The sequence below is a fragment of the Andrographis paniculata genome, unplaced genomic scaffold (assembly GCF_009805555.1).
Source record: "Andrographis paniculata isolate CXL003 unplaced genomic scaffold, ASM980555v1 Contig62END, whole genome shotgun sequence".
NCBI classification, from domain to species: Eukaryota; Viridiplantae; Streptophyta; class Magnoliopsida; order Lamiales; family Acanthaceae; genus Andrographis; species Andrographis paniculata.
Genome location: NW_026137598.1, coordinates 8,452,505 through 8,462,158, shown reverse-complemented (window position 1 = coordinate 8,462,158; position 9,654 = coordinate 8,452,505). Strand labels below are relative to the sequence as shown.

The window sequence follows — 9,654 nt, the reverse complement described above, 5'->3', positions numbered from 1 at the left end:
CTTGAAAGTACTTTATTAGTTGCCGAAAGGGCCCCACTTCCAATCTAAAATAAGCACCCTACATACCACATGGCCAGCCCTTCATCTCTTAATAATAATAATAATAATAATAATAATAATAATAATAATATACTCTATAATTTTATTTTATTTTTTTAAAAAAATAATATTTTTATTTTATGTATTTCCATATTTAAGAAATAAAAATAAAGCAGAAAAGTCAAAAACAACCACTTTTCTGTGGAAAACCCAAAAAGCCGAGAAAAGAGATAAAAAGACATTTCAAAATTCCACCAATTAATTAAATAATAAAGATTGTAATTAGCCCAATAAACCTTTCGCACCGCCCAATGATGGGGCACATGTGCACGTGCCTTCCCACCCGACACGTGGACCGAATTCATTGGACGCGCGATGCAAGAAAAAACACATTGCTTGGTTTTCAAGTTTGTGTGTGTGTGTTTTTTGTCATAATAATAAACAAAGCCTTATTTACTTTTATATCAGTGAATAATAACAATGATAAATTTAATAAACAAATATGAAAATGATGAAAGTATTTTAGGAACTCATCATGGGCACGTATATTCACATATTGCGATCATTGTGTCCTTTCCGTATGTTGGAAGATTAGAATGAATTAATATTAAAATTTTGTGCTAAGACTTGAAAATGGTCACCTATTCAATTTTATTTTATATTTTAAATGTTCATAAAGTAGAATACATACTATTAAATTAACTCCAATGGGATTAAAGCCGGCATTGGCGGCCATTGGTTAAAAAGTTAATTTGGCTCATAAAATATTTATTTATACACTTATAATAAAATTATTTAATTACGAAATAAGAGAAAAGATTGGGTGCTTTTAGGAGCATGGGTTCGAAATGGAAGCTACCCACGTGCGCCGACACGTGGCTCAGAGAGCGAGGAAGGTGTCTCACTCTCATTGGTCCAATCATTACTTATTTTGAATGACTGGAAAAAAGAATAAATAAATAAAAGCTAAAATGTATTTTCATTTGTGTAACTAGTATTTAAAATTAAAAAAATTATGTATTTTTTAATGGACGAAAATAAAAGTATATGATTAAAAATATGAACACACAAAGCTTATATCATATGAATAACATAAATCATTTAACTACGAAATATTATAGAACAAATATATATTTATATTAATATATATATAGAATTTTATGTATGTTTATATCTATTTTCATACAATAATAATAATAGAAACCCACATTTTGCTGGCAAAATCGACTCCATTCTTTTTGTCCAATTTCTTTAATATTTAATATATAATATATATATATATATATTACTTTATAAAATATTAATCAAATGCACCACCGTGGTGGAGTTATGTATACAAATTCAAACGAATTTCTGATCAATAAAAAACATCACTTAATTGGATTGAACAATGGGAATTAATAATAATAATAATAATAATAAATCTATCAGATAATAAAATAATGAGAGTTGTGGATGATTTCATACAAATTAAAATATATCAATTGCCAACTGGCAGGACCACAATTAAAAGATTAGTTGGAACTACATTCTGAGCCATACATACAACTCGTTCTATTCTCTATATCTCAAATCATGCACACAAATAATGTAAAAAAAAATAAAACAAATATATACATTAAATTGAAGTAACTGGATAATAGTCATTTCCACACACAGTCAGTCTATCACGTAGCCTATAATATACCTATCAAATAATATAAACCATACATTATTAACGTGCCTAAAAAAATATCGGACCTGCTGCGACAAGTATTAAATATTCGTTAAACATAATATTTTATTTATTGGAAATATTATTCTTATGTATTACTATAACTTTTTTCGGGATCGAATATTACAAAGATAAATATGAAGATGCAAGCGAATAAAGTCATGTATTTATTTATATACTACTACTATATAGTTATCAAATTGAAATTGAGTTACTTTAGGCAATGGTCAAAAAATTTACGTCCTGCTTTTTATTCAAAATGTTTATCAACTTTGATCTTATCCGTTTACAGCCTCGTCATTTACATCGGGGGCTGACTGTCATTGTTAAGAATAATAAAAAAATAATTTATTTAACTTGGGTATTATAGCTAGGACTTGAAACCTGCAATGCGTTTTTATTTTTTTTATTACATCTATATTTAAATATTTATACTGCTAACAATAAATGATATCCATTACATATAGTCTGATCAATTATATTTCGAGTCACGTGATGTTCATGTATTTTGTTTATTATTTTTAAAATTTTCAAAAAATCTCAAAAAAGTCTATCTACTAAATAGAGCCTTTTAATTTTTATTTTATTTATTTATTTTTTACTATATAGGAAATTTTCTCAAACTATTATCTGAATAGGAGGCTACAAAATTGTTACGAGGTCAAGTACACTGAACTTAGCTTCAACAGTCAACCCATTAATACATTTAATTAATTCTTCAACCCCCCCCTCAACTTGTCTAAATATTACTTTAACCTCGCTCTTTATATTCAACAAAAATAATTAAAACCGAACATATGTAACGCTGTATTAATTGATACAAGAAATTAGGCCCAAGTTAATTTTTTTTTTTTAATTTTCAATTTCATTCAATAATATTATTTAATTTATATATAAATACTATATAATCATAATTTAAGATTTAAAAGAACTATTTAAACACAATTTTATGGCATTTAACACTATTTAAAAATCATATTCTATAGTTATAAAAATTCAAATTCAATATATATTTACTAAAATATGAATTTAAAAAATCAATAAAACACACGTGTCATATCCAACTAGGATTAGAATCCATGTGGCAGGGTGGGTCCTAGTCCACAACGTCCCCAATAATTCCAAACCAAAATTATTATTATTATTATCATTAAATTTTTTTCTAAAAAAGTAAAAAGAAAAGTAAGAAGAAATAAATGGAAAGGATCTAAAAAATAAAATAGCATGAAATAGAAGCAAAAATGGTTCATGTGTTGTTAGAAACCCAATGATGAAAACAAACACCAATTTAGTAATTGCATACCTACTTGTGACACCCATCCTCAATTAATAACTACTTTTATTATAAATAAATAATAATAATAATAATAAAAAATGTCAAATATAGGGACCATTTTTTCATTTTTATATTACTGAGATGTATTTTGCCTTCGCCCACTTATTTATACTAATTAATTAATATTAAAAAAATGTAATTAAAGGCTGCTTGTCTATTTATTTATTTTATGCACATTATTATGACTATTCTTAAAAAAATTTGTATACGTTTGTTTGGAACACCAACAAAACACAAAATACCAATCAGAATTATTATAATATTAAAAAATTGGTATTACTTCACCGAAATATCTTTACATAAAAATAAACTAAAATTACAGCTAATATAATACAAAAATATAAAGAGAGAGAGAGAGAGAGAGAGAGAGAGGGGGGGTGGGGGGGTCTTCAAAGAAAAGATTATGCCGGAAGCCGAAGCTGAAGCCGAAGCCCGAAGCCCTTTGCTTTGATTTGCGTTCGAGAGTATCCATAGGATTTATCCGATTTACAGGAAGGGGAAGAACTGAAACTGCAGTTATCTAAGCATAAATACGGATAGAAAAGGGGAAACACTCGAAAAAGTATAGATATATGTATGTATGTATACGCCGATACCTGTAAAGGGTGAGGGAAAGGAAGGATTGTTGCATTTGGCTTAGTTTCCTTTTCTTTCTTATTTGTCCAATACGTATGTGAGTTCTCTATCTTTGAATTTTTATTTATTTTTTGTGTTGTGCGCAATTACTGTTTTTTTTTTTTTTTTTTCCTTTCATTTTTCCTTTTATGCGCCTTTACTCTCCCTGTACGTTTTTTCAATTGAGGTGGTTTAGTTTGGTATCTAGTTATTTGATTTGACAGTGGTGGGAGTTTCTGTTATCTTATCGGGCTGTGTGGCAGATCTAATTTGATGGCGAATTAGCGATTGATATAATCGGATGAAGGATTTCTGCCTCTGGTTTTGATTTATTGGTTTTTCGGAGATTTGGGTGAATTGGTTTAATGGAATTGGTTGATCTGATTTTGGGGATCTGTTGGTCAGTCTTGAATATAAAGCCGCTTGTTTCAATTGATTATGACTGTTCATTTTTGGGTGTTTTACCCAAATCAATGATTTTTTCAGGGAAGACACTACTATGATTATTTCTTTTTATTTGTTTCTGTAATGGATAATCATTTGACCTGGAATGATTTTATCACGTTTGGATCGATGATGTTAGTTTAATGTTTTGTTCCCTGAAAACATTTGATTCACAAAATTTCTGTTTCAAATCTTGATGTGGGGGAATGGCACAGAGTTCTCAGCAGTTCTTTCTCTGTACTACACTACTTTTTTCTTCTTATTTTTTTTTTCTCATATGTTAAACAGGTTTTTTCATTATTTTGTTAGCCTTTTGTCATTAATTTCTACCTCTGAGTTTATGCATTCCAAAGTTTTCTCACTGGGCTTTGGTTATTTGGGCAGAAACAATCTTTAGAAAGCTGGTGCCCATTTGGAGTTTGGAACCTGAAGAAATGGTGGAAGACCGAGCTTGTTTGGTGTCGCGAGGTTATCCCGGGATCTGCCAACAAGAAGGCCATTGGCCTTGCGTGAATTACCGGCTAGAAAAGGCTGAGGTACAGCAGAACAAACGGTTTCTGGAGGAATCAGACAAAGCTGAAGACGTTGCTGTTTTCAGGAGTGCATCTAAGAGATCGTGCAGTCAAATAGATACAGCTCTATCAATTGGTAGGCTTTTGATATCCCTTTCTGATCAAGCCAGTAGTCAACGGCATGCAGGCGATAATTCTGATTCAAGTTCTTTGATCCCTGCCATTGGTCGTGACAACTCCATTAGTTGTCTAATTAACTGCTCAAGAGCTGACTATGGTGTGATTGCATCCTTGAATGGGAGCTTTCGCTCTCTCATTAGAAGTGGTGAGCTCTATAAGTTAAGGAGGCAAAATGGTGTGGTCGAGCATTGGGTCTACGTTTCCTGCCAGTTACCTGTATGGGAAGCCTTTGATCCCAATCGTCGCCGTTGGATGAGCTTACCAAGAATGAATCCCAATGATTGTTTTGTCTTTGCTGATAAGGAATCTCTGGCTGTGGGGACACAGCTTCTTGTTTTCGGAAAGGACCTTATGTCTCACGTGATTTACTGTTACAGTTTGTTAACCAACACATGGACTAGCGGGATGAGCATGAATGCGCCTAGATGCTTGTTCGGGTCTGCAAGCCTTGGGGAGATTGCCATATTGGCTGGTGGTTGCGACTCACATGGTAACATCCTTAGCTCTGCAGAGCTGTATAATTCCGAGATGGGAACATGGACTACACTTCCAAGCATGATAAAACCAAGGAAGATGTGTTCTGGCGTGTTTATGGATGGAAAATTTTATGTGGTCGGAGGAATTGGAGGAGCTGATATGAATCTCCTCACCTGTGGAGAGGAATACAATCTTGAAACCCAAACATGGACTGAAATCCCTAACATGTCTCCTGTGCGAGCTGGTGCAGCAAGGGAAAATGAACCACCTGCTACATCAGAAGCGCCACCGTTGATTGCAGTTGTAAATAATGAATTATATGCTGCGGATTATGCTGACATGAATGTCAGGAAATACAACAAGGAGAATGGGTTGTGGATTACTGTTGGAAGGTTGCCAGAACGCGCTGATTCTATGTATGGTTGGGGATTAGCATTTAGAGCATGTGGCGAAAGGCTTATTGTAATTGGAGGGCCTCGAAATGCTGGTGAAGGGTTTATTGAAGTCAATTCGTGGACTCCGAGCCAAGGTCTTCCGGAGTGGGTTTTGCTCAGCAGAAAGAGATCTGGAAGTTTTGTCTATAACTGTGCTGTCATGGGTTGCTGAGTGAGAGAGTATTCTTCACACATTGGCAGCGGTCGATGTGGTGTGGTGTTGTATCCTCATCTCTGGATGGATTCGCTCGTTGCTAATGGGTAACTGATCAGGATTTGTTCTTTTTTACCTTTTCTTGTTTCTTCTTGTTTTTGCATCATTTGAATGGGGGAGGATGAAAGGAATTAGCAAATTTTACTCAAAATTCAATTGAATGTTTCCTTTGCGATAGCCTCGAGTGTATTATATATATACATATTTAAAATTTACTCTTATGATTCTTTCTCCGACTGCTATCTTCTTCCCATTGAGTAACATGAGTTATAATTGTTCGTTTATGTTTGGCGCCTCTTTCAGTCATATGCTTAGGCTAGAAATAAATAGGTTGTATATGCTAGTTAGATCATCAAATCCAGCCTCTTTTCACAGATGAATATAAATTTGTTTCATTCTGGAAAGTGCCCTTTGCTTTGTGATAGTTTGGGATTTGTTTTTGTGTGTGGTTTTCAGCTTTCAATGGATGCATTGTTGTGAGTGAATGTGTGGATTGTAGGGGTTGAGCATTGATGACAACTGTACTGACTTCACTGATTGATACGCGTATGTATGTTCTATGATGAAGGATGCAGACATTGAGTTATTTTTGTATTCTGGGACCTTCCCATTTGTTTGAATGACTACTGCAGCATCTTTCTTTCTTTCTGCCATTCCATTAATTGCCTAATAACAGAATGTGATTCTTCCCTGTCCTTTCTGCACTGCCTCTTTCTTAGTTTCTATGCCTTTCCTACCATATTTTCAAACTCTTCTGTTCTTAGTAGATAATAATCTCTCTCTATGGAATCCCCAACTTATTTGTTTTTAATTATGCTACAATCATCATAAAGGGCAGAAATGATTCCCTCAAGAAAGTGGGTAAAGAATTGTCATCATGTGTCTCCCTATGAGAGCCTGAGCATGAACAAAAATATGCTCTAATCATCATGGCCTGTGTCTCTTTAATGAGGCCGTGGATTTAATTAATTCATGATGAGCATCAAATCTTGATTTCAAATTGAGATATTGGAAAAACCCTATACGCATTATGTATGCGTGCTTGATTAGTGACAGGCATCAATAATAGAGAGATTCTTATTATTGTCATGGAATAATAATTAGTGTAGCTAAGTGGGTTTGTGACTATGAAGATAGGGAAACGAAGAAAGATGACATAATTTGAATGGCTGCCCAATTGCTTATTTATTTACTACTTATATATATGAACGATGTGGATCACTCCAATCATATGCATGAATGTTAAAAATCAATCACACAAAACTTAGCTATACACACATAAATGTATAATGGAGGTTGTGGGATTTCAAGGCAATAGACAACAACAAAATATCCAATTTTCCCTTTTCAATTCGTGAGGAAAGGGACAGCTACTTCATAGTATCATTCATTCCATTGATTGGAGTATGTGTGTGTATGAGTGCCAGAAATAATCAATTATTTGGAAACCAACAGACAGGACAGGTGAAATCATTAAATTCTGGACAACCAATCCATGGGAGCAAGCACTTTCAAAAGCAAGTGTACAGAAAATCACCTTTGTAATTAAAATATCCAATCCAAAACTTGAGGAGGCTTCCAACAGTAATAACAAAGTTTAACATTGAGCATGTCAAAGCTTAGGCTTCCTAATTCTTGGTATATAAAAGAAAATAAAAGAAAAGAACACTAGTGAGTGTTTAAAGAGCATGGTGAACGAACCTGTACCAGCTCACTCCTCATCATCTTCTTCGTCGCCACCAGAAGCCTTCTTCGCAGCTGCCTTCTGGTTCCTTCTCTTCACTCTACCAGGACGACCCCCGCCAAATGGACTTGTGAGGGAGAAATCAATATGTTTCTGTGAGTCCACCCTCACCATAAAAGATGGTACGTTGACAACTTGCCTCCCGACCCTATAGTAGAAAATAAGGAGTTTATAATGCAAGTGATATCACATGGTGTATTCAGTGACATAATCCTGTTTGATGTAAGCAAGATGACAAAGACCAATTGGGAGATGAAAAGGTTGAACAGGAATTAGTAAATACCTTATATGCCTTTGCCTGATGAGGACCCGAGCATGGTGGATAGACTTGGCCATACCAGCCTTAAATACAAGAGTCTGTAATCGACGCTCCAGAAAGTTCTCCACAGTTAGAGCCAAGACATAATCAAGCTTGTTCTGGCTCTCGTCCAGCAATCCATGTCTGTTCATCCTTCGTAAGAGTGCTTCACCCTCGAAAATACGGCGTGGATCCTTTTCATCAAGAGTCAAAAGCATTCTAGCATTATTCCTAATGCGGCTTAGGACATATTGTACCCTCCAAAGCTCTCTCTTGCACCGCAAACCATATTCCCCTACAAGTTTAAGCTCAGCATCAAGTCGCTCCTTCTCATAGGGCCGACGAGGTTTCTTAAAAGTCTTTCCATCTGAAATCAAGATACAATAAAGACTTCAGCACAAGCTCATAAAGAAAATGACAACCTTGTTTCTGTATCATATTGGCACTGCTTGCCAAGTGGTAAATTCAAGAACCCAGCTACATGAAAAAGTATTTGGAGCAATGATTATATCTTTATGAATTGAATAGCTAACTCTCCTCAGAACACAGTTCACAGTTCTTTTTTGTAGTATGGTACAAATGATCACTTTCATGGATAGTAATCAAGAAATAATTTAGGGAGAATAACAAGTATATTAGAAAGGAGGAGGCGAAAATTGAATACGCAAATTGCATATTAATGTCTTTTCTTCTTCTATTTCTTAGTAAGATAAACGTTGGACATTTTTATATTATTCATATAAATTTTAGGAGCTAGTTCCGAGAAACTTCAGTATCAATTCCAGACATACAAGGATAGGGCAACAAAATTTCCATATAACTTCAGTATCAGGTCCCTAACTTCAGAATCCACAAATTTCCCCATGGAATAAAGTATAAGCAATACAAAAACTTTCGGAAACTGTGTTACAATTTGAGTAATTCAACAATGTGAAAGCTGCAAAGTGTCTTAAAAAAAGAAAAAAAGAGAGGTAATAATTTATGCCGGTAGCAGCAGGGAGATCGTACGATTCCAGTAAATTCTAAGTCTTCAAACTCAATAACACAAACCACAGGTAATCGCACAGGAATAGTGAACCAGAACACTGATAGATGCCCACGACAAACACTGTAATGGTAGGTTTCAAACAATCAATGACAACAATTGCGCAAACAGTCTCGTTTGGATACAGATGACAGGCATATAGATAGTTTTGCATTTTATTGACAGGAAAATTCAAAGCTTGACAAGAATCCACATTATTGCCTTACAATTGCGGTAAAAAGAGACGTGCACCATAATGGTCCTCCCCCTCCTCCTCCGCCGCCGATAGTATGCTCAGTCGAAACTCCTTCAATCTGAGGCTGCTAATCCCAACCAAGACCGAGGAACGGTTAACTACGACCCTAAACAGCAAAAACCCTAATGGGCAATCGCTGGCCCAATTTACGAATTGGATATGTACATTTAGCCCAATGGGCATCGACGTTTGGAATTAAAACAAAAATTATATATCAGAGCCAGGTTTCGATCCTGGGACCTGTGGGTTATGGGCCCACCACGCTTCCGCTGCGCCACTCTGATTTTTGATGATTGTATATTACAATTTTATATTTATATTTAAACCTAATTGTGTTGATATTTAAAATTTAGCATTATCGTTATTT

General features: G+C 34.5%; 2 protein-coding genes and 1 non-coding gene across 6 annotated transcripts; 1 reads left to right on the top strand and 2 right to left on the bottom strand.

Moving 5' to 3' along the window:
- The first annotated feature begins 3,450 nt into the window (after positions 1-3,450).
- On the top strand, positions 3,451-6,205 carry LOC127261000 (F-box/kelch-repeat protein SKIP11-like). Of its 4 annotated transcripts, none has more exons than XM_051289114.1 (2): positions 3,451-3,694; positions 4,533-6,205. In XM_051289114.1, the coding sequence occupies exons 1-2, from the start codon at positions 3,670-3,672 to the stop codon at positions 5,921-5,923; spliced, it is 1,416 nt and encodes a 471-aa protein (XP_051145071.1). In that variant the 5' UTR covers positions 3,451-3,669; the 3' UTR covers positions 5,924-6,205. The 4 variants fall into 4 exon arrangements, with proteins under 4 accessions (XP_051145071.1, XP_051145074.1, XP_051145073.1 ...); XM_051289117.1 differs by having other exon boundaries at positions 3,452-3,758; XM_051289116.1 differs by having other exon boundaries at positions 3,452-3,762.
- Positions 6,206-7,430: 1,225 nt separating this feature from the next.
- Positions 7,431-9,410, bottom strand: LOC127260394 (40S ribosomal protein S9-2-like). Its single transcript, XM_051288123.1, has 3 exons — positions 9,259-9,410; positions 7,993-8,374; positions 7,431-7,857 (listed from the first exon to the last, which is right to left on the bottom strand). The coding sequence occupies exons 1-3, from the start codon at positions 9,284-9,286 to the stop codon at positions 7,677-7,679; spliced, it is 591 nt and encodes a 196-aa protein (XP_051144080.1). The 5' UTR covers positions 9,287-9,410; the 3' UTR covers positions 7,431-7,676.
- Positions 9,411-9,499: 89 nt separating this feature from the next.
- On the bottom strand, positions 9,500-9,571 carry TRNAM-CAU (transfer RNA methionine (anticodon CAU)). The gene has a single exon. It is a non-coding gene; the product is annotated as a tRNA-Met (tRNA).
- Between the last annotated feature and the right edge of the window lie 83 nt (positions 9,572-9,654).

Coding starts and splice junctions, on each gene's coding strand:
- LOC127261000 (XM_051289114.1), top strand. CDS start 3,670: ATGTATACGCCGATACCTGTAAAGG. Junction 3,695..4,532: donor TACGCCGATACCTGTAAAGG/GTGAGGGAAAGG, acceptor TTATTTGGGCAG/AAACAATCTTTAGAAAGCTG.
- LOC127260394 (XM_051288123.1), bottom strand. CDS start 9,286: ATGGTGCACGTCTCTTTTTACCGCAATT. Junction 8,375..9,258: donor CGTCTCTTTTTACCGCAATT/GTAAGGCAATAA, acceptor TCTTGATTTCAG/ATGGAAAGACTTTTAAGAAA. Junction 7,858..7,992: donor ATCAGGCAAAGGCATATAAG/GTATTTACTAAT, acceptor TTTCTACTATAG/GGTCGGGAGGCAAGTTGTCA.